Raw genomic sequence first — 24,270 nt, 5'->3', positions numbered from 1 at the left:
ATGCTTTCAGGGATACCTGTATTTATATGTTTTACAGACATTCAACACCTTTGGCCAGACTGCACAGATTATTTTCAGGTAATGAAATGGCTCTGTCGTGCCTCGGCAACATTCTAAAATAATTCTTTGAGCTGTAATTCTTTGAGCTGGTTACAGCTTTTATTGGACTAAAGCTTCTCCTACTTTTTGGAGCACTAAAGCAGATAATAAGTCACACACAAAATGTTGCAAAACTCAGGGTCCACGTATCAAGTAGTTAAATATGAGTGACTTTTATGATAGCAGATGCTCATGATTGGTCTTGTAGTCTCTGCTTAAATTGGAGTGTGTAATATGAGCCGCCAAAATGCATTAAACCAGTAAATTTTTTAGTATATGAAAAATTCATATCCTGATATTTGCGATATTTCAGAATCAGAATCAGCTGTATTTGCCAAGTACGTGTGTACATACAAGGAATTTTACTCCGGTAGATGATATACAAAAAATATACAAATATACATCAAATATAAAAGAATATACAATATACAAGTGTGCAAGTTTTGTTTGTCCTGCCACTCTGTGACTGTTAGGAGTTAAATAGAGCGACAGCTGTGACTGGAAGTTTTGGCGAACAGTGCTCTGTAGCACCTAGTGGTCATACTGTTACCCACATCATGGTTGGCTGAAAGTGAAATTATTAGCGACTCTGTGATTGTTCCAAAAAGAGGAGCTGCTTTAGTAGTGTGTAATAAACTGTGGCATCCCAAATCCCCCCCCCCGGTGGGCGATATGGCCCTAAAATAATATCACAATATTTCAGGGTATTTTTGCAATGACGTTCTTCTTGACGATATGAAGATGAAAGATACATCCTACGGATGTGCTGGGACACATCATCAGTGATTTGACCTGAGGTCATTGGGTATTTTGGGTCTTTCAACAAATCAGACACCCTCGCCCAGGTGTGGAGGTTTGCAGGACTTGGCAGGACATAAATAGCTTGGACTAAAAATCTGGTGCGATGGAAGTCTGCTTTCATATGTTGGGCCAGGTGATCTTCTGTTGCAGCACATTTTCCCATTAAAGGGATTGATCGGTGGGGCAGAGCTGCCTGCTGAAATAGAGGTGAACGGTACAGGTCCCTCTCTCCCTCAAAACTAATCAAATACACCATCAAATGACTCCAAAACACTCTTGTGGACAACTTGTAGCTTACACATTCACCACGCTATGAAATAATAATGTAATAATACGAGACAGAGTTGTTTTGAAGCCAAATGCAGAGCCGGAACTACATTCCAGACATACAGTACTTGCTGGGCGGAGTGATTTCAAACAGCATATGTTTAGTGCAGTTACTCCCGTCATCAAAACAACAAGTTTGTTGAGAAGAAGCCAGAATATACAGAGGAAGAGTTACAGGTTGTGGAAGAAGAGAGGGCAAGAAGAGAGGTTGAGGCTGCCGAGCAACCAGGGGCTGAGGGGAGACCCAGAGCCGGTGGTGTAAATGTGGGGCTTACTGGCCGCTTTAATAGGTACACCTGTGCAATATAAATATAGAGTACGCCTCAAAATAATCACTGGAACACGGGGAGAACATGCTAACTCCACACTCCTAAATCACCACAACTCCTGAGGGAACAACAACAGTCTGTTTATTCCCAACAATGAGAAGTAATGCCAGTCACTTCACTATATGCTCTGGGCAAGCACTTATCCATAACATAACCACAACAACATTTGCATTTCAGCCTTATTTACCATGCTTGGTTTGTAGGCTAATGTTACTCAACATGGAGGTAACGTTACAGCAGAGGGATTGGTGAGCAAAATACACAACGATCACTTACCACGTCTGCTCGTTTAGTGATGCTGACAGATGGTATGACAGTATCTTCCAAGAAAAGCGTTTGAACCATTCCTGAGCTTCTGCGCTCCATTCTTTCACTGTAGTCCTCCGGTAAAAAATGGCAGGAGCACACAAACATTTTCCGGACCATTTCCACAGGCGTGTTGGGGTCGATGTCCAGCACAAATAGCCATTGTTTCATCCTGTCCGTATTACTGGTTGGAACTACGTGAAACTTCACTTTGCTCCATGTCTTTGGCTTGTTACTGCAACCTTTTACAATACATGTGTAACCCATGATTTACAAAAAACACTTGTAAACTTTCCTCAAACATTCTGCTGTGTCCAGCTGACGATACCGCAAATGGCTACTTAAGAAAGTAGTTTGGAGTATTTGCTTCATGTGTTGTAATATTACTTAATTATACATTATTATTTCATAGCGTGGGGAATGCGCAAGCCATGTGTTGTCAACAAGAGCGTTTTGGAGTCATTTGATGGTGTATTTGATTAGTTTTGAGGGAGAGAGGGACCTGTACCATTCACCTCCATTTCAATGGGCAGCTCTGTCCCACCGATCTCAGAACAGCACGCACTGACAATTAAAGGTAATGTACCCACCCATATGACTATAGGGATTACGGCAATAGGCGAATTTGCCAAAATGTTGAACTATCCCTTTAAGTCCAAGCTCCTTGATGTCCCATTCCCAGATTCCTGCTGGCTCGTACTTCCCCCATGGGTGCCCAAACTTCCTCCTCAGCAAGGTGTTGCTGTTCTTTGCCTTGAGCGTTGTTAACCCTGGTTGCGCCCTCTGCGCTGGTGGATTCTTGACTCTGCCACCTCGAGAGATTTTTCTGTGCTCCACTTCCTGCCTGTACACACCCGGATGCCAGCTGATGCCATCTTTGGATCCCTGGATTCCCTGTACTGCAGAACTTCATATGTCCTTGACACCATGAACTCTTCCGTGAGGCCACTGATTGGAAGTTGCAGGGTGTTGCTTGTGCCGTACAGAGCGGAGCTGCACAGGCTATGAGGAAGACCAAGCCATCTTTACAACTAGCTGCTGATCCAGTGGAAGAGACAAGAGTGTCTGACAGAACACCATTAACCCTAACACGTTGTGGTCTCACTGTTAAAAAGTCAATAACCCAGGCTATAAGACCAGGATCAATGTTATGGGAGTCCCTTAGTCTCTCTGCTAAAATGTGTGGCTGAATGCAATCAAAAGCGGACGAGAAATCAATAAATAAAAGACGAGCGAAAGACTTGGCTCCCTCAAGATGAGTTAGAACAAAGTTCAACAGGGTGCCAACTGCATCTTCAACACCTCTGCTTGACCTGTAGACAAACTGCAGTGGGTCCAAGTTATTTTGGACACAGGTCAGAAGTGATTCCTTCACAATTTTTTCAAATGACTTCATAACAAGGGAGGTCAGTGCAACAGGTCTGAAGTCATTTAGTGATTTTGGAGATGCAGATTTGGGTACTGGAACTATAATAGAATTCTTCCAGAGTGAAGGGACCTTGTGAAGCTGGAGGAATGCTGAAAAAATAAAACTAAAAATATCTGCCAGCTGGACAGCACAGTTCTTGAGGACCCGACCTCCAATGCCACCCGGGCCTGGACTTTTCCTCTCCTTGACACGCTGAAAAAGTCTACAAACTATGTTCCTGTCAACAACACTGTTCTGTGAGGAGACAGTGTTTTTAAAAACTGACATTTAAGCAATATCACACGAGAGGGAGTGATGTTGTACTGTGATATCGGCCTGTGGCCTCGTGCCTACGACCGAATCACAGCCGTGACAATATCACAGTACAACATCACGAGCTCGAGTGTGATATTGCTTTTATACAACAGTTAAATAAGCAAGGCTGATTAAGAAATGTTGAAAAATGAGGACAAAATAGATAATTTAAGCATTTTATTTGTCTTCCGCCAACAAAAATAGTTCTCTCAGGACTCCGCTGTCACCGTTGCTATGTAACGCAGACATGATGCGCCAGGCACTTACTCTTTATACACATTTATCTGCATCCATTAATTGTGCAGCCGGTGAAATAAGTCTCTGGTGACTGCATGGTGGACTGTCGCTTCACAGGCACAGCCGACTCTGCCTTCTGATCTGACAGTATGTTGCTTTTCTCCAAGTCATTGAGCTCCGCTGATGAAACACTGACAAACCTGGATGTGTGCTCAGATGGATTCAGCTTCTCCTCTCTCTCATCTTCCTCTGATGACCATTCATAGTTCAATTCAAAACTTATTTTAGGAAATAAATCCATATTTTTGGCTGTTTGACAGTGGATGAATTAATTAGCCTACAACCCAACTGCTGACCTAACTGACACTAACCGTCAGTTTTGATTTGATTGTTGATTGCAATCAGCTGTGAGGCGGAGTGATACATACAGAGTGAAATAACCGTGATGTTGTACTCCAATATCATCACGGTTTTACTGTCTCTCGACCAATCAGATTGCAGGGCCGGAACTAACTGTTGTATAATAAGGGATATGTTACACTTCTTGTGTTGCATCCCCATCATAGATTTTACGCCTTCCTAAGCAGGGCGTGAGCTGCCTGTACTTAACATGCTCTCAACTTTGTCTTTATACTTGCGCCTGGCAACATTGAGCTCCTTTTTGAGCTGCTTTTGAAGCTCTCTATATTGTGTGGTGTCACCCTGCAAGAAGCAAATATTCCTCTGATTAATTATTTTTTTGACACCTTTTGTCATCCACGGCTTATTGTTAGGATAAGGGAAATTAGAGCTCTCACAAAAGGAAACATATAAGGAGACAACATCAGTGAGTTCATCCAGATCCTCACAGACATTTATAAACAGATCCCAGTCCGTATCATGAAAGCAAACTTGGAGACAGTAAACCAAACGTCTCTCCGGCTTGTTTCTCTTCAGGACAGATTTGTAAGACTAAGTACACCGCACTGTGGTCCGACATACCCAGCGGAGCTCTTCTGAAAGATTTGTACGCTCCCTTTATGGAACCAAAACAAAGGTCCAGACACTTTCCATGTCGAGTGGGACATGTCACATATTGGTAAAAGTTACACAAGGACTTTGATGGTTTACAGTGATTAAAATCGCCCAATATGAACTGCGGTGCATCCGGTGCTATCCCCTGCAGCCGCTGCACTGTTTTTAGCATAGCCCTAGTGGCTACATCGGCGTTAGCCTTTGGGTGAATATAAACAAGAGTGATGAATAACTGTGGGAATTCTCTGGGTAAATAATGGGGTCGCAGTGATACAATGTCTTTGGTGCATAATGTCTCCCTGACAACCACCGTAGTACACCAGTTTTTATTAACACAGAGACACACACCCCCGCCGAGTGACTTGCCGGTCACTGCGGGGTCTCTGTCAAGGCGGTATGGAACTCCAAATCCATCGATCTCCAGATCCGAGGATGGATCATGCTCCTTAAGCCAGGTCTCCGTGAGGGCCAGGACACAGGTGTGAAGCTCCTCCACTTTGTTCCGGAGCGACTGAGCGTTAGCCAGGATGACAGTGGGCAGCGGTATCCGACGGTGTCCCTGCCGCTTAAGCCTCTGTCACAGACCGCCGCGTCTCCCCCGTTTCCTGGTGCGTTTCAGCCCGGATGACCAGCTCCGGTTCCCAGTAGAAAGATTCAGCTGGATAATCTCCGTGGGTAAAGCTGTCGAGGAATCCACGATGCCCTTCCTGGAGTCACGGAGCAGAAGTAAGAAGTCACGGCTGTACTGGAGAGGTTTCCCATGCTCACAAGCACCAAGTAAAATGTGACATAAAAACGTCAGAAGGAAAAGAATACCCCCCAAACTAGAGTGAGTTCTTGCTGCCATTATCCTCCACAAGTGGTTAAAAAGAGTTAGTTAAAAAAGTTAGTAAGAACATTTAATACAGCCACTTAAAACAGCCACACCAACGCTCATCTCACACACTGCTGCTGCGTGTCGCCATGACCAGCGCCACTGAGTCACTGAGGCAAGGATTCCAGCCTTCTGAACAGAGGTGTCAATATTGCTGTTCTTTAGAAGAAACTACCTCAGTCCTCGTGACAAGATACTGAAAAATATCTTGCATTTAACGCTCAGCAGTGAGATGGTTCTAAACTGACTGACGTTCTTAGAGTTTTCTACCATGGGGATCCATACACCTTCAACAACCCTCCACTGATCTGCAACTCTTCCTCTCTCTTCCTCAGATCACCCTGAGGATTTTCTATAAGCGCTGGCAAAGTTTTTGTACACGGTGTATGGAACTCCATTGGGGCCAGGGGCAGAGGCTGACCTGGCTCCTTTCACCACCTTCTGGATCTCCTTCCAGCTAGGCTCCCTCATATCAAAACCCACTGTTGGAGGTTGTGGACTTATGAGGGCTGAATGAGGCTCCAGTTCCTGGTCTCTCTCAGGGTCACTTCCTCTGTTGGATACACTAGGCTGCCACTTCGCTTGTCCCCTAGTAGCCTCTTAGTTAAGGCGAAAGGGTTGGAGATGAAAGTAGCGCACTTTCTAGCTCTTTCCTTACTTCTCCTCCTCCCTTGCCATTCTGACCTACAAAGGGGCATGAGCTTGACGTTTCGAAGCTCGGAGAGTGGTTGCTTCTTCTGTTCGCTTGCCCTCATATGTTGTTGTTTCAGGCTTTGAAGCTCTTGACGCAGCTGGTATATCTTGGTGGCTCTACGTTCATCTTGTAGGAGGACTTGATATTTCCATCCTTGACACGCCCAAACTTCTCGGTTGCGTAGCTGACTATGATAGCTGTCGTGGTCTCGAGCTGGCGATCCACTTCCCCCTTGCATGTGGTTTCCAGGCTCTTGCTCACCTCAGCATCAAACTGTGACCATGGGGTCTTGTTGCTTGCTGAAGGCCACTTTATCAACATATTTGGGACTCTTCTACAAGGATTAGAAGGGTTTACTGCTCAGAGGGACTGGGCTCTGTGGGGTGCTTCCTGGTTGGACTCCTCCTGTGTCTCACCAGAATCAAATCCTGTGCGCTGCAGTATATCCTCCCTCTCCATGCATTTCATCCTGGCCTAGTGTATTTTTAGGCCGCGTGGGTTCTTGCAGACTTTTCTGCAGATGCAGCTTGCCTTCGTCATTGTTTTTCCATTCACATGGGTCGATGCCAGTAGATCTGTCCTATTGGGGTTCCCGTATATGAATTTTTCATATGATATTAAAAAATATACTGGTATTATCATGAACAAGATGTTATGGCACACCCCTAGTGACTGTGCAATTGTTCTGGTAGCATTACAGCCTGTCACAGGTTACAGCGTGATGATTAGAGGAGAAGTCCATCAATCAATCAATTTTATTTATAAAGCCCAATATCACAAATCACAATTTGCCTCACAGGGCTTTACAGCATATGACATCCCTCTGTCCTTAGGACCCTCGCAGCGGATAAGGAAAAACTCCCCCCAAAAAAACCCTTTAACGGGGGGAAAAAAACGGTAGAAACCTCAGGAAGAGCAACTGAGGAGGGATCCCTCTTCCAGGACGGACAGACGTGCAATAGATGTCGTTCACTGGTTCTCTGTAAGATTTGCTGTTTGTGCTCTTGGATGCATTTTTGTTTCCTTCATTTCCCATTGGTCAGCTATGTGGTGACTGAACTGATGCAAAGTGACCTCCATAAGATCATCGTATCACCGCAGCCTCTGAGCTCAGACCACGCCAAAGTTTTTCTTTATCAGATTCTACGAGGTAGGTTCTCTTATATTGCTTTTTCATATCAATCTCTTTCTATTGTTGAATTAATTCAAGCTCAATTTTTTAGATATCCATAAGATGTTGGGGATGAAATGTGCAGACATGTATTTAGTGGATGTAAAGGGTGTAAGCTAAGTTAGATTAGTGTTTGTATTTTTCAATGGCAGCGCAGTGGTAGTAGCTCTGTCGCCTCACAGCAAGAGGGTTCCTGGTTCGAACCCAGGGTGGGGGGAAGCCCTTCTGTGCAGAGTTTGCATGTTCTCCCTGTGTCAGCATGGGTTTTCTCCCGGGTTCTCCAGCTTCCTTCCACTATCCAAAGACATGCAGGTTAGGTTAATTGGTGACTCTAAATTGGCCATAGGTGTGAATATGAGCGTGAATGGTTGTCTGTCACTATGTGTCAGCCCTGCGATAGTCTGGCAACCTGTCCAGGGTGTACCCCTCATCTCGCCCAGTATCAGCTGCGATTGGCTTCACCCCTGCGACCCCTAATGTGATAAGCGGTTATGGAAAACGAATGAATGAATGAATTTTTTTTTTGAATGCTTTCAGAGGGCTGAGGTCCTCTGAAGCCTTGTACAACTTTAATTTAAACCATTGTTGAAATGATCTAGTTGCTAGTTAAATGATGCATAATCTTGGCCCAAAGTAAGGGTTGTATTTAGTTCATTTATTAATAATAGGTGTGTTTTGTGTGTTACATGAATTCGCCCAATCAGCGTGTCATCTCTCATTCCCTTTAAAAGCCAGGTGGACCTGCAACTGGCCTGCTGCTAGTAGTCAAGTTCTACTTGACCTCCATTAGTGTTGGACCTTTATTTGTTTGTGTTGGCCATTAGTATTAGAGTTAGCAATTATTTGAATTCTGGCTTTACTTTAGGATTTATGGTGTAAATAACAGATTTTTAAATTTGTACATACATCATGATGCAATGCTGAAAGGGCCTCAGCATACAGAAGTACAATAACACTTATAAATTTTTACAAACTCCTGTCCAACACAGTTGAATATCTTTCCCATTCAGCAATCCTGGTGGCCCTTGGGAATCCTGTCCAAGCCAACCCAATGGACAGTGTTAATAGATGTCGGGCTCAGACTGTGGCAGAATGATACAACTGTAGCACTGATGAATTTGTTTGAGAAAACAGGATATGTTTGTATACCAACAATGTTTCATACACATTGATTAACAGTTATATATTACATATGTGCAGACACCAGCTTCAACTCCTGTGGAGGTGCTGTTAATTGTCAGCAAACTCACTCGCATGAGTGCTGCTAAGCACTGTATTAGTTAGGGTTTCAGAAAGATATATGATGTAATATTCTGTCCTGTTGTGTCTTCCTCCTACACTATCTCCAACACCAGGACTTAAATACCTTCATTCTGCTGGCATTCTACACCGAGACATCAAGCCTGGCAACCTCCTGGTCAACAGCAACTGTGTGCTCAAGGTGCGTGGAGCAGCCCATGTCGCTACCCTTTTTTATGTCAGCTGAACGTCAGAGAGGATGTCGAAGTCCACATCCAACCTGAGAACAACACCACATTAACAGAAAGCTCTGTAAATTCTGCCATCTGTATCCTGCAAGAATTTTTTTTCTCTGAAGCTTTAAGATGTTCTGAATGCTTCAGAGACAACTGGACTCAGCTCCAGCTCATTTTACAAGATGTAGTTGATGGTGTTTGTACTGTTTTGCATTTGATTGTAAGGTTCTTATTATCTACTATCTGTTACTACCATGGACACAACGCAACAGCACTATAAAACCACTGCCTTGTAAAAGACTTCAATCAGTTTTGATTTCATCAATCGAAGCAGTGACACAAAATAATTATTATCTGCCTTTTTCTTCTGTGAACAAACACTGAACAACAAAGTAATGATGATGAATCAACAAATGAAGTCATTACAGTTTCAGTGCAGTTGTACTGACTGACCTGCATGTATCTCTAGAATCCCATTGTAGCTCCTGACTTGTCAAACAGCATCCTCCAGCAGCCTAAATATCTCTTCCCCCGAAGCTGATATAGCTGCTTCACCTGTCATGACACTACTGTTAATAAGCAGCATCTTCCATTTTATATATGTTATGCTTCAGCCAGTAACATTAACACAGGCTGTGGATGTAACATTGCTGTCAGTTGGTTATCTTTAATGTTTTTTGTTTTTTTTGTGGGCTTTTACCTTTAATGGATAGGACAGTGTGTGAAATGGGGACACAGAGAGAGAGAGAGTGGGGACTGACATGCAGCAAAGGGTCGCAGGCCGGAACTCAAACCCGCGACAGCTGCAGCGAGGCAATGCCTCTGTACATGGGGCGCCAGCACTATCCACTACGCTACCTATCTTTAATGTTTTTCACTTTGTTTTTTTTTTTTTGTCTTTTTCTTTCTGATGTACAAAACCCAAAACCAGTGAAGTTGGCACGTTATGTAAATCGTAGATAAAAACAGAATACAATGATTTGCAAATCCTTTTCAACTTATATTCAATTGAATACACTGCAAAGACAAGATGTTTAATGTTCAAACTGAGAAACTTTATTTTTTTTTTGCAAATAATCATTAACTTAGAATTTAAAGGCAGCAACACATTGCAAAAAAGTTGGCACAGGGGCCTTTTTACCACTGTGTTACATCGCCTTTCCTTTTAACGACACTCAGTAAACGTTTGGGAACTGAGGAGACCAATTTTTGAAGCTTTTCAGGTGGAACTCTTTTCCATTCTTGCTTGATGTACAGCTTAAGTTGTTCAACAGTCCGGGGTCTCCGTTGTCGTATTTTACGCTTCATAATGCGCCACACATTTTCAATGGGAGACAGGTCTGGACTACAGGCAGACCAGTCTAGTACCCGCACTCTTTTACTATGGAGCCATGCTGTTGTAACACGTGCAGAATGTGGCTTGGCATTGTCTTGCTGAAATAAGCAGGGGCGTCCATGAAAAAGACGTTGCTTGGATGGCAACATATGTTGCTCCAAAACCTGTATGTACCTTTCAGCATTAATGGTGCCTTCACATATGTGTAAGTTGCCCATGCCTTGGGCACTAATACACCCCCATACCATCACAGATGCTGGCTTTTGAACTTTGCGCCTATAACAGTCCGGATGGTTCTTTTCCTCTTTGGTCCGGAGGACACGACGTCCACAGTTTCCAAAAACAATTTGAAATGTGGACTCGTCAGACCACAGAACACTTTTCCACTTTGCATCAGTCCATCTTAGATGAGCTCGGGCCCAGCGAAGCTGGCGGCGTTTCTGGGTGCTGTTGATGAATGGCTTTCGCTTTGCATTGTAGAGTTTTAACTTGCACTTGCAGATGTAGCGACGAACTGTAGTTACTGACAGTGGTTTTCTGAAGTGTTCCTGAGCCCATGTGGTGATGTCCTTTACACACTGATGTCGGTTTTTGATGCAGTACCGCCTGAGGGATCGAAGGTCACGGGCATTCAGTGTTGGTTTTCGGCCTTGTCACTCTCCAGATTTCTCCAGATTCTCTGAACCTTTTGACGATATTACGGACCGTAGATGATGAAATCCCTAAATTTCTTGCAATAGCTCGTTGAGGAATGTTGTTCTTAAACTGTTCGACAATCAGCTCACGCATTTGTTCACTAAGTGGTGACCCTCGCCCCATCCTTGTTTGTGAATGACTGAGCATTTCAGGGAAGCTGCTTTTATACCCAATCATGGCACCCACCTGTTCCCAATTAGCCCGTTCACCTGTGGGATGTTCCAAATAAGTGTTTGATGAGCATTCCTCAACTTTCTCAGTCTTTTTTGCCACTTGTGCCAGCTTTTTTGAAACATGTTGCAGGCATCAAATTCCAAATGAGCTAATATTTGCAAAAAATTACAAAGTTTACCTGTTCGAACATTAAGTAACTTGTCTTTGCAGTGTATTCAATTGAATATAGGTTGAAAAGGATTTGCAAATCATTGTATTCTGTTTTTATTTACGGTTTACACAACGTGCCAACTTCACTGGTTTTGGGTTTTGTACTTTGAAAACACCTGTAATCACAGAGTCTTCAATACATCTTGACATAGTGTCAACAACTTCTAAACATTAAAGGTTTTACAAAGAAAGACGTTTTTATATGCACTGTATGTGTGCTGTTCTTCAGGACAGATCTGGGGATTTGGAGCAAAGTCTCAGAGGGGATAAAGTCAGACTACCTTTATTTTTTCAATTGTACAAAATAAATGGAGGCAGCCGTTTGAAAGCATGGGTGGACAGCCCAAATATAGTTTGTGTGGGAAACACAGTCAAACTGTGCTACATGATGCAACACTTGTTGTGCCCTATGAGCAACACACACAGTGGTTTTTTGCATTTGAGCAGGGGAGACTAGCGTGCTTATGAAGCATAACCTCACAGCTATCAGAATAAAGCTGCAAGGGAAAAAAGAGAACATAAGACCACAACACTAGCCATTTAATAAATGCCTTTTAACTTTTGCACCAGAGAAGAGTTGCCTTGGATTTTGTTTTTTCAAGATAAGACCACAACAGTTGTAGTAATAGCTGAATGACTGTCTTTCAGATCTGTGATTTTGGTCTGGCCCGAGTGGAGGAGTCAGACGAGTCACGACACATGACTCAGGAAGTGGTGACACAGTACTACCGAGCTCCTGAGATCCTCATGGGGAGCCGCCACTACTCCAACTCCATTGATATCTGGTCTGTGGGCTGCATCTTCGCAGAGCTGCTGGGGCGACGCATCCTCTTCCAGGCCCAAAGTCCCATTCAGCAGGTAACTGAGTATCCTCCCTCTAAGACAGGGGTCTCAAACTCACGGCCCGTGGGCCAGACATGGCCCTCCAGACCATTCTATATAGTAGGGATGCACCGAATATTCGTTAACCGAATATATTCGGCCGAATATTGCAAAAAAAACCACACATTAGGTATTCGGTGGAATAAGTTAAAAGCAAGGCCGAATAATAGCGGCGTGTTTTGATAACGCAATGAAACGGCGTGCCGTGACGGGCGGAATAAAATGTCGGCAGTGTGGCGATCGGCACAGCACTTGCATTTGTGACTAAAAATAGTTTTGAGCGAGCAAAGTAGGCTTAAATCATTCAGCACTCTGTGCGAGCAGCCTACAGATTTCAACCAGCAGCAGAAACAAAAGGCGAATCCCATTGGTTGTGGGTTGAACGGGGGTCACAGACACAGACACTAACGTTAATGTATTCCTGTCAAATACGGCGGCCATCGGCTTACCCAGCGACGGAGAAGTCGACTCCAATAATATCCTCTTCTTGGTGTCATGACTGCCCAGAAGTACCTGAACAGCCGTGCCAGCCGAACACAGGTATGTGATGTGTCAGAGGAGAAACGAGCCTTTCACATTTCTGTCTTTGTGGCAGGTAACGGCCCACAAACCTCACCGCACTTTAGGGACTGTTCATTACTTATGAAGGGACTGTCAGGGGAGGAGGGTGGCAGGTTGATTTTTATTTTATTTATTTATTTTATTTTGATCCCCCCTATGTTAATCACTTATTGATGCTGTTTTTGAAGTATGAATAAGTCAATAAGTAATTTATTCCATTGAAATATCATTGATGTATTATAGAAAAGTGATTTATCTTTTCATAAATGACAAAAGGCACATCTGCCTCATTTTTGCTGTGGTATCGTGATACTACTCAGAACCATGATATTTTCATTGGTATCGCACAGTGGGTCCCAATTTTGGTACCGTGACAACACTAATCTGGAGGGGGTTCATCTGCAAAAACTAATGAAAAACTAAACAATGATATTCGGTACTTGGTATTCGGCCAAGCGTTTAATAATATTCAGCTTTGGCTTCGGCCACAAATTTTCATTTCGGTGCATCCCTACTATACAGCCCGCTATTTGATATCAATTTATAGTGAAATCCGAACGCAGCCTTGTCGCGACTGAGGAAAAATGATTGAAACAGTTCTGTTTTTGACTCTTCAGCGCATCATCCCCCGACCCTTGATGCATCACCACACACAATAAACATTTGGCACACTGCTAACACTATCAAACATTGTAGCTTACAATGGCCAAAAGAAAGATTGACGCTGAGCACAGAGTGTTTCAGGAGAAGTGGGAGACTGATTATTTCTTCGTCAAGTTTAAGGGGAATGGAATCTGTCTCATCTGCAATGAGAAAATTGCTGTGTTTAAAGAGTACAATCTAAAGCAGCATTATTCAACTAAACATGCACAGCAGTATGCTAAGTACCAGGGAGATCAATGGACACAATGAGCTGCACAGCTAAAGAAAGGACTGTCAATGCAACAAAACTTCTTCCAGAGAGCAAGAAAGGAGGCAGGACTTGAAGCAAGTTAAATTGTCATTGAGATGATCACCAAATCGGGAAAGCCATTTACTGAAGGTCTGTTTCTGAAAGACTGCATGGTGCAAGTTGCAGATATTGTCTGTCAAGAAAAACAAGTCAGTTCAGCAACATCAGTCTGACAGCTAACACAGTGGCAGAGCGCATTACTGAGCTATCAAGTGACATTTATGAAGAGTTATGTGACAAATGCAAAAGTTTCCGTGCATTCTCTGTGACACTAGATGAAAGCACAGACATTAATGACATGGCTCAGCTTGCCATTTATGTCTGCGGTATTAATGACCAGTTCCAAATAACAGAAGAGTTACTGAGTGTGACCCCGATGCAAGGCCGCACCACAGCTAAGGATGTATTTCAGGTGCTGTGTGACTCACTTGAGAAGGCTGCCCTCTCCTGGAAGTCGCTGGTAGGAATAACGACAGACAGCGCACCATCTATGATAGGGAGGAAAAACAGACTCATAGCACTTGTTCAAAAAAAACTGGAGGAGGAAGGTGCAGATTCTGCAATTGCTCTGCACTGCATTATCCATCAGCAGGCACTGTTCAGCAGGTGTTTGAAGTTTGACAACGTGATGTCTGACGTTGTGAAATGCATCAATTTCCTCAGATCCAGGGGCTTCCAGCACCGCCAGTTCCGTGCCTTTTTGGAGGAAATTAACGCATCATATGGGGATGTGCTGTCAATTTCTGAGAGAACTACCCCCATCCTTCCCAGAGCTTTCCAGGATGTTCAAGAGGACCATGTGCCTTTTTGGAAGCACATATCTCTGTGAAAAACTATTCTCCACCATGAACTTTTCTAAAATCAAAGACTAGGTCCAGACTCAGTGATGCTTATCTTCAAGCCATATTGAGGGTTTCAACTGCCACCTCCCTCAGAGCAAATGTGGCCAGGCTGTCTGAGAAGAAGCGCTCTCAGGTGTCTGGCAGCAAGCATTAGGCAAGAGAAGCCAAAATTGACTGTAAAATAGTTCATGTTGAGAAGTACAGTTGTTCGAACAGTTGAACGTTTGTTTTTTTTTATTTCAACTTTTTGTGGAATACTTGAAGTGGCCCCCTTGTGACAAGACTGGATGCCAAGCGGCCCTCAGGTAAGTTGAGTTTGAGACCCACGAATAATCTTGGCGGTGCGTTGGGATCCTCCGGTCTCTGTTACAGTGAGCGGTGCACGCGCTGTAGACATAATGGAACAACGCGCGGTAAATCCAGAATGTCTTTGAGAAAGCCTTCCATCCACTTAACTGTATCTACTGTCTCAGATCCCTCTGGTATGTCATACCCATGCAGGTTGTTTCTTCTCATGAAATTTTCCAGGTTCTCACACTTTTCTTCCATCTGATGGTCTCTTTGCATGAGATAGTGGAGGAGCCGGTCTGCGTGGTCACCCCTGTCCTCCACTGCGCTGACACAGTTCTCCGGAACCGTCTGCTCTAAAGAGGATATTGTAGATTGTGTCCTGACATACAGAAACAAGCCTTGCTCTCCGTCTCTCCCATGTCTTCTGTCTTGCTGCTTGTAGCTGGATTTAATCACTGACCTGCTGGGGACTCCCTCTATGGAAGCCATGAGGACAGCATGTGAAGGTGCTCGTGCACACATTCTCAGAGGACCACATAAACAGGTAATACACAGTTTACACAACGGAACTTAAGCCCTGATTTTCTACTCCCAGACCAGTTACGGAGCTCTCAGCCAAAGCCTCAGATCAGAGGCATATCAGTGTTGGCTCAGCACTCACAAATCGGCGCTCAAGCATTATGTATGAACTGTTACAAGATGCAAGCCCAGAGGCTCACTGATGCATTATAGATGCTTCCCATATATCTAGCATGCTAAATTCCAGGGGTGTCATCCATAAAACAGTGCGCAGGATCCATACTAAAGTGTGTGAACAAGTGCTGAAAATGGCATGCAGCAAAAAATATTCTCATTTATAAAACTGCTGCTGCCAGTGTACAGTTTCCCTCCAAAATCAACTTGGCATTGTCTGAATGTAGATGTGCCTCATACTCTGCCCTCATACATTCACACATTCATACTCAGTCTGAGCTGGCTTTATGTTCTGTGCACTCGCACAAGTACAGTTTAACACTGTTGGACTGAATGTATATGACAAAGTGGATCCATAAGTAAAGCTTCAATTCCCCATCTCACCATCTGTGTCACTAATTTCCCCTGTCTCCAAAATGTTTGTATGAATGGGCTTCAGAAAGAGTTTCAGAACAGGTGCACATATTATTCCAACAAGTTTGTTTTCAAAGATCACAACTTTTGTGTGGGAAGTGGCACATGCCTCTTTCAGGCCTCATTTTGTGCATATGCAGTGGTTATAAATAAGACCCCTGGACCTGTCATGGACTTGTTGGCAAGCTACAGCCAATGAGGGCCCAAGACAAGGACAGAGACGAGGCGCTGCAGCACGTTCCAAGATATTTGTGTGTTTGAGAGCAAGAGAGCAAGAGAGTGAGAGAGCACGAGGGAGAGTGTGAGAGAGCAAGAGGAAGAGAACTTTTGGATGCACTGTGTCTGTAAGTTGTTAACCTAATAACTTACTCAGACCACTGCTTCGTCTACCTGCACATCACATGACATACTTATACATAGTGTAAACTTAGCTTAAGCAATCTCTTTTTTGTGTGGAGCTCCCCTACCTGTCTTTCCAGCAAAACAAAAACTCCAGTAACCTTTCATCTTTTCAGAAATATGAAAGGTTACTGGAGTTTTTGTTTTGCTAATAGCATTTGAACTGCTTGCCATTTCCACTGACATACAGCAGCCAGCTGCTGATACTACAATACAGAGATGGGACCAAGTCACACATGTGCAAGTCTCAAGTAAGTCTCAAGTCTTAACCTTCAAGTCTCAAGTAAGTCCCAAGTCATTTTTTCTTGGGCAAGTCAAGTCAAGTCAAGTCAAGTCACAGGTTATGTCAATTCAAGTCAAGTCAAGTCAAGTCAAGTCCTGTAATAGGTCAAGTCAAGTCCAAGTCAAGTCACATTATTGTAATTTTACCTGCAGAATCTGATCTTAATAAAGTGAAAAGACAAGATATAAGTAACAGTCAGTAAACATTGACTTCATCGCTGCAATGTTTACTTTGCAGGGACGACCCCCATGCGTGTGCGCGCACACACACACACACACACACACACACTAACCAAGGCAGCAGCCAAAATCACCCATTTAGCTCGTTTAACCCTGTGTTGCTCGTTCATGAAACGTACAGCCGGTCTTGTGATGAACCGGTCGGAATGTTCGCTCACGTTTTCTGGGGTTAATGTTTGCAAATAAATTAAAAAACAAGTTCCACCAAACCGACACCCCCCCCCACCTCACCCCCGTATCGTATCAAGCTAACGTTAGCTAACTACCAACTAACCAGATAATATTAGCTAATTGACAAGCACTTACTGGGCAGAATGGCTTTTCAAATGACGAACAAAGTTTGAAGTTGTCGCCTGGCTGTCCGAGATGTTTATGCCGCATGTCTTGCACTGTGCTGTTCGTCTTTTGCCGTAATAATGGTAATTCCGAAAGCCGACGACGATGACTCTCAGTACCCCTCCCGCTGACATGCTGAGGCCTATCTGATATAAGAGGGCCTGTTTCTCCAATAAACACGTAAGGTATGTAGAGAGGGCATGACTGATTGACAGGGTAGTGATCCAATATGACAACGCCATTGTCAGCCTGTGCTCCTACCGGGTAATCGACAGTATTTTTTTAATTAATTTATTATTTTTATATTCTAACCAAAAACATGATGTGAATAACACTTAAGTCATTCAAGTCATCGTGTCTCAAGTCAAGCCAAGTCAGGAGTCTTTAATTTCCAAGTCCGAGTCAAGTCTCAAGTCTTTTATTTTTTGTCAAGTCAAGTCACATGTCATCAAAACAGCGACTCGAGTCAACTCAAGTCCAAGTCACAATGACTCGAGTCCCCATCTCTGCTACAATATAGACTGACTTCTTTTCAAGTTGGGGCACCTTGCAGTAACACATTGTAATAACCTCTAAAATATAGTTTTGCCGGGAAAGCTCTTTAAGAAGCTGCCAATATTCCCCCACCTGCATAGTGGCCTGTGTGGCTTGAGCCTCAACCCCCAGTTCCAGCCACATGCAGTGGCAGCAGGCCCTGCTTCCACTGACAGTCTTTGCCATGACCACAAAAGCAGATAGTTGAGGCCCACGTTCCTGCTGCAGCCACACTTCTTTCACAAAATTAGGCCCCGCCTCCAGCAACAGCACACCCACTCCCTGCTTTGACCATGCCCCCATGGCAACATCAGAACCCACCCCCAGTGTCTGTACAGGCCCTGCCCCCTGCAATAACAACAGCCCCCCTGACTCCTGCAACAGCGTCCCCTGTGGCAACATCAAGTCATATCCCCCTGCAGTAGCCATGCCTCCACAAGCAAGAGCAGCGTCTACCTGTACCTGTACCTGGTGCACAGGTGGCATCAAACAGCTGTGGACACTGATGTCTCTCATCAAAACTCACAGATATGTTACAGTTAGCAGTGTATTTTGTTTCTCATTTACAATTGAAAAGCTGATTATTTAAGATTTAGAAACCATGCATCCATGTTTAAATTGGATTGCAGTCTTCTTCCTCACATTCTGCTGCCACATAGCTATGTTTCATGGCTCATTTTAAAAAACTGCAGTAAATGGGGGGAAATGGGGAGGATGGTTAATTTTGTGATTTTTTTTTTTTTGGTCTGCAGCCATCCCTTCCTGTTCTTTACACACTGTCTAACCAAGCAACCCATGAAGCTGTCCATCTCCTCTGTAGAATGCTGGTGTTTGATCCGGTAAGTCATTGTTTTATACCTAGTTTTACAATGTTTTTTTAATGTTTTGTTGTTCAGTGAGTCTGTTTTGTTGTTCAGTGAGTCTTATGCATATATACTGTACAACATACTATACACAGTTTGTGTGCCCGTCATGACAAGGTGTTTGAAAGAAGCAACAAATTAAAGTTAGATTAGATTAGAGTTTCAGTTCAAAAGATTCAACAACAAACAATAATAATAATTCTAATAAAAATTAGAATTAAAGTTAGATTAAAAAAAATGCAATTAGCAGAAATAAAGAAATCAGTTTAAAAAAAAATATGTTAAATATAAAGTGCACCATGCAATGTTGCAACAAGTCAGTTCAAGTTCAGGTAGTCAGTGAGTGTGATGTGATGAGGGAAGGGGGGCTGTGTTTCATGCTGTTATTCAGCAGTCTGATGGCCTGTGGGTAGAAGCTGTTGGTCAGTCTTGTTTTCCTAGATTTCACACTTCTGTAGCGTCTGCCTGATGGCAAAAGTGTGAAAAGACTGTGGTTGGGCTGTGTACAGTCCTTTATAATGTTGTGGGCCCTCCTGATGACCCTGCTGTCCTGAATGGAAGGAAAGGCTGCTTGTGAAATGAGTTGTGTCATTTTTATCACATGCTGGAGGGCCTTCCTGTCCTGAGCAGTACAGTTTCCATACCAGACTGTGATTGAGCTTGTGACACTCTTGACTGTAAATCTGTAAAAGTTACTGAGGATATTGATTTGCATGCCACATTTACTCAGAATTTTTTAAGAAGTACAGTCGCTGCTGGGATTTCTTAATGATCTGTTGTGTGTTGTGTGACCAGGTGAGATCCTTGCTGATGTGGGTGCCAAGAAATTTAAAGGTTTTCACCCTCTCTACCTCTGTCTCACAGATGTGTAATAGCATGCTCCCCTCTACTTCTCCTAGGATCAATAATCATCTCCTTGATCTTCTCTGTATTTAGGGAGAGATTATTTTCCTGACACCAGGCCACCAGTTCTGCCACCTGTCTTCTGTATGATGTCGCTACCCCACCAGTGATCAACCCAATGACGGTAGTGTCATCCGCGAATTTTATAATGCTGGTATTAGTCTGGGAGGCCACACAATCATAAGTAAAGAGTGTGTATAGCAGGGGGCTCAGCACAGCCCTGGGGGGTTCCTGTGCTTACAGTTATTATGCCTGATATTCGGTTTCCAACTCTGACTGACTAGGGTCTGTCTGATAGGAAATTCAGCACCCAGGCACAGAGGGAGGGTATCAGTCCGAGGGTGAGGAGCTTTTCAGAGAGTCTGTGTGGTATGAATGTGTTGCTGTATTCAATAAATAGCATTCTCACATATGCGTCCTTGCACTCTGAGTGTGGGTGCTGGTGTTGACTGCATCATGAGTGGACTTGTTCTGACAATATGCAGACTGCAGTGGGTCCAAGTTGGCTGTGATGGCCTTTGTGATGTGAGTCATGACAATCCTTTCAAAACACTTTATCACATTTGGAGTGAGTGCAACAGGATGATAGTCGTTCAGGCAGGTCACAGTATTTTTCTTTTGGAGGGGCACAACAGTGGTGGACTTAAAGCAGGCGGGCACAGAGGCCTGAGTGAGGGACAGATTGAAAATTTCAGTGAACACACACAGCTCCGATGAGCAGCTGTCTGGACCAGCTGCCTTCTGTTGATTTGTTCTCCTTAGAGCTGTGTGCACCTCCTCTGTAGACACAGAGAGTGGTGTGTCCTGTGTGACCCCTGGGGCCAGAATCTCTCTCTGTTGGTTGGTGTTGATGGTCTCAGTCTGTACTGTCTGTTGGCCTGCCTGATTGATCTGCACAGGTCATATCTGACATCGGTTTAGGAGTTGTCTGTAGGCTGGATAGAGGAACACTGAGATGTTGTCTGACTGTACAGTGTTTCCTCTACGATTTTTTTACCTACAGCAGTTGATGAGGGTGTGTCGTGAGCCTGAGCCGGTGTTCGCGCTGTAGTAGTAGGTATATATTGGGCTAGTACATCTTTTTCCTCACTAATAATAGCCTACTGGTTCTCTGTTGGAAACAGCCGATGAAGTTTTCGTTAGCCGTTGCTATCCTGCGCACCTGCACAGCGTGGTGATGAACTGTCTTATTGATTTCTGTTGCCATGCTGTCTTGCGGGCCTGCACGGCGGAGTGATACTGACCAGAAAATAGTCCCAATTGATAGCAAGGTCTGACGTAATGCGGGGATGTTTTAAAATGATTGAAATAGTCTAACAAAACACATGCATACTTTTTTTGTAGCTTAAAACCTTTTGGTTACGTGTCCCCCGTACATCTTCAGAACTACTTTTTCTCCGGTAAGCTACGGGCGATTTCTCAGAGCACGAGGCTCGTTGAGAGTAGTGACACCATCACATCAGAGCTACAGATGGTCAGCGTTTCACACAACTTCATGTCCAAAAACCTGAACTATCACTTTAACTTAGGGGGGATCCAGAGATGGGACCAGTCTTTTGCCGTAGTAATGGTAATTCCGAAAGCCGAAAACAATGACTCTCGGTACCCCTCCCACTGACATGTTGATGCCTATCTGATATAAGAGGGCCTGTTTCTCCAATAAACACGTAAGGTATGTAGAGAGGGCATGACTGATTGACAGGGTAGTGATCCAATCATGACAATGCCATTGTCAGCCTGCGCTTCTACAGGGTAATCAACAGTATTTTTTTAATTAATTTATTAATTTTATATACTAACCGAAAACATGATGTGAATAACACTTAAGTCATTCAAGTCATCGTGTCTCAAGTCAAGTCAAGTCCGGAGTCTTTAACTTCCATGTCCGAGTCAAGTCTCAAGTCTTTTATTTTTTGTCAAGTCAAGTCACACGTCATCAAAACAGCGACTTGAGTCGACTCGAGTCCAAGTCACAATGACTCGAGTCCCCATCTCTGGGGGGATCAAAATAAAATAAATAAATGAAATAAAAATCAACCAGCCACCCACAAGTCCCTTCATAAGTAAAGAACAGTCCCTAAAGTGCGGTGAGGTTTGTGGACACAAAGAGAGAAATGTGAACGGCTCGTTTCTCCTCTGATACACCACATACTGCGTGCCGCCATGGCTTGGCTGTTCAGGTACTTTTGGGCAGTCATGACAACAAGGTATTCACCTGGAGCCGGACTTCTCCGTTGCCGGTAAGCCATTATAATGCGCCGCCGTATTTGACAGGAATACGTATTCCTATCCGTGTCTGTGACCCCCGTTCAACCCACAACTGGCGGGATTTGCCATTTCGTTTCTGCTGCTGGTTGAAATCTGTACTCACACAGCATGCTGAATGATTTATTTTGCCCGCACAAAACTATTTTTAGTCGCAAATGCGAGTGCGTTGACGGACGGAGTAAAATATCGCCACACTGCCGACATTTTACTCCATCCGTCACCACACGCTGTTTGATTGCGTTATCAAAACACGCTGCTATTATTCGGCCTTGCTTTTCACTTATTCCACCGAATACCGAATGTATGGTTTTTTGCAATATTCGGTCAAATATATTCGGTGCATCCCTAAATAGGAGCCTTCCCCCACTCCGCCCTCCCCTCACTGCTGTTCTCCTCACTACACTGGCTGCTGCGCTGTGCAAGTGCACAGATGTCTCAGAGCGGTGGTGGTGCATTTGCAAAATAAATGCTTTGAAAGAGCAGCAGCAGCGGCAGGCTAGATGAATGTTGCGGAAACACTGCTGTAAAAAATGTGGCCGGGGCACAGCCTTATAGGCATTTCTCATTTTGCTGTAGACCTGGTCAAGGATGTTGCTCTCCCTCATTGGAAAGCTGACGTGCTGATGTTACTTGGGAAGGACATTCCTACGTTTGCAGTGGTTGAAGTCCCTGTCTACAATGAACACTGCATCTGGGTGTGTAGTCTCTTGCTTGCTGATGACATCCAGTATTAGCCCCAGTGTGGTTGCGTGATCTGCCCGTGGAGGAATGTACACAACCAGCATAAACATTGCGCTGAATTCCCTTCGCAGATAATAGGGTCTGCACTTAACCATCAAAAGTTCTACAGCTGACCAATGCTTTCCAACAACATTTACATCCACACGTACACACATTCACATTTTGAGAAGAACATGCTAAATGTTTTACCAGAATCTTAATTTATACTGACCAAAACCATGAAAATCCCAGCTGAGGATGTCTAAGCAAATTTCCAAATTTCCAAAGGCACACTTAAAGGGATAGTGCACCCAAAAATGAAAATTCAGCCATTATCTACTCACCCATATGCCGATCCTCACAACACTTGCGGAGATCCAAGGGGAGAGGAGGTAGCAACACAACTTCACCTAATGGAGGCTTATGGCGCCCCAGATTCAAACGTCCAAAAACACATAATTGAAACCACAAAATATCTCCATACTACTCGTCCGTGGTGATCCAAGTGTCCTGAAGCCCAGATATAAAAAGTTGTTTGGAAAAACATCATTTGAACTCTGTTTTTAGCGTCATTGTAGCCTGCAGCTCTAACTGCCTCTCTGTGCACCGTGTTCACGTGTGCGCGCAAGACCAGTGAAAGCACGTGAACACACATGAACGCGGTGCCCATGTCTCATTGTCTCGTGCAAGTGTGCACATGTGAACGCAGTGCACAGAGAGGCAGTTAGAGATACAGGCTACAATGAGGCTAAAAATAGAGTTCAAATGACGTTTTGTTAGATGACATGTGAAAACGGTTTGGTGTATGACAGCTGTGGTGCACCTGATTCCCCTCTGGGCATGATAAACCAATATGTTTCTCTCCTCCTTGATGACCCAGGAAATGTGGTGTTCAGGTTGTGGATTGCTTGTCTTTTGACCCCCTCAAAGTTAGGCCAACACTCCACCCAGTTTGGTTGCTTACCACCTGGGTTGGCTGGGGCCCCCTACTACTCCGCTGTGGCAGCCAAGGTTATTAAGAAGTAGCTGGGCATGGCGACTAACTTTTAGCTGGTCAGTATCAGTGTGGCTGGGTTCATGTTATGTTGCAACAGGGCAGTCATTCATCAGGCTCCACCTGCTGTACCCAAAGAGCCAAGTAGAGGGCGGACCCTGTGTGAGATAGAACAAATGTTAGAATATTGTAACCCTAGTTCTGTTAGCACAGGTGGAGCCCTCTACCTAGGGGCCATGTTGCTCTTACCCTGCTTGCTGAAGAGGGTGTAGGATGTCTGATGTCTGCCACAGCTGTGGCTCAGAGGTAGAGTGGGTCGTCCACCAATTGAAAGATCAGCGGTTCCTCCTGTCTGCATGTCGCAGTATCCTTGAGCAAGATACTGAACCCCAAATTGCTCCTGATGGCTGTCCCATCGGTGTGTGTGAGTGTCTTAAAAAAACTGAGTAGCAGGTGGCACCTTGTATGGTATTCTCGGCTACCAGTGTATGAATGTGTGTGTGAATGGGTGTGACTCGTAGTGTTAAAAGCCCTTAGAGTGGTCGGATGACTAGAAAAGCGCTATACAAATGCACATCCATTTACCATTTACTGTGGGGTCTGCACATATTCAGGTAGGCACGCCCTGAT

At 44.1% G+C, this 24,270-nt stretch overlaps 1 protein-coding gene across 4 annotated transcripts in view; it reads left to right on the top strand.

Annotated features, from left to right (window-relative positions):
- nlk2 (nemo-like kinase, type 2) overlaps positions 1-24,270 on the top strand; it is a 205,841-nt gene that overhangs the window by 143,739 nt on the left and 37,832 nt on the right. For 3 of the 4 annotated variants that reach the window (XM_033631279.2, XM_033631277.2, XM_078166837.1), the window contains exons 4-8: positions 7,448-7,554; positions 8,931-9,016; positions 12,115-12,324; positions 15,437-15,538; positions 18,645-18,731. In XM_033631279.2, the coding sequence (XP_033487170.1) occupies positions 7,448-7,554; positions 8,931-9,016; positions 12,115-12,324; positions 15,437-15,538; positions 18,645-18,731 (592 nt within the window). Of the gene's footprint in view, positions 1-7,447; positions 7,555-8,930; positions 9,017-12,114; positions 12,325-15,436; positions 15,539-18,644; positions 18,732-19,691; positions 19,783-24,270 lie in introns of all 4 variants that reach the window. The other variant, XM_033631280.2, reaches the window with a different exon arrangement.

Source organism: Epinephelus lanceolatus, chromosome 4 (genome assembly GCF_041903045.1).
Source record: "Epinephelus lanceolatus isolate andai-2023 chromosome 4, ASM4190304v1, whole genome shotgun sequence".
NCBI classification, from domain to species: Eukaryota; Metazoa; Chordata; class Actinopteri; order Perciformes; family Serranidae; genus Epinephelus; species Epinephelus lanceolatus.
This window is presented reverse-complemented; position numbering and strand designations above follow the sequence as displayed.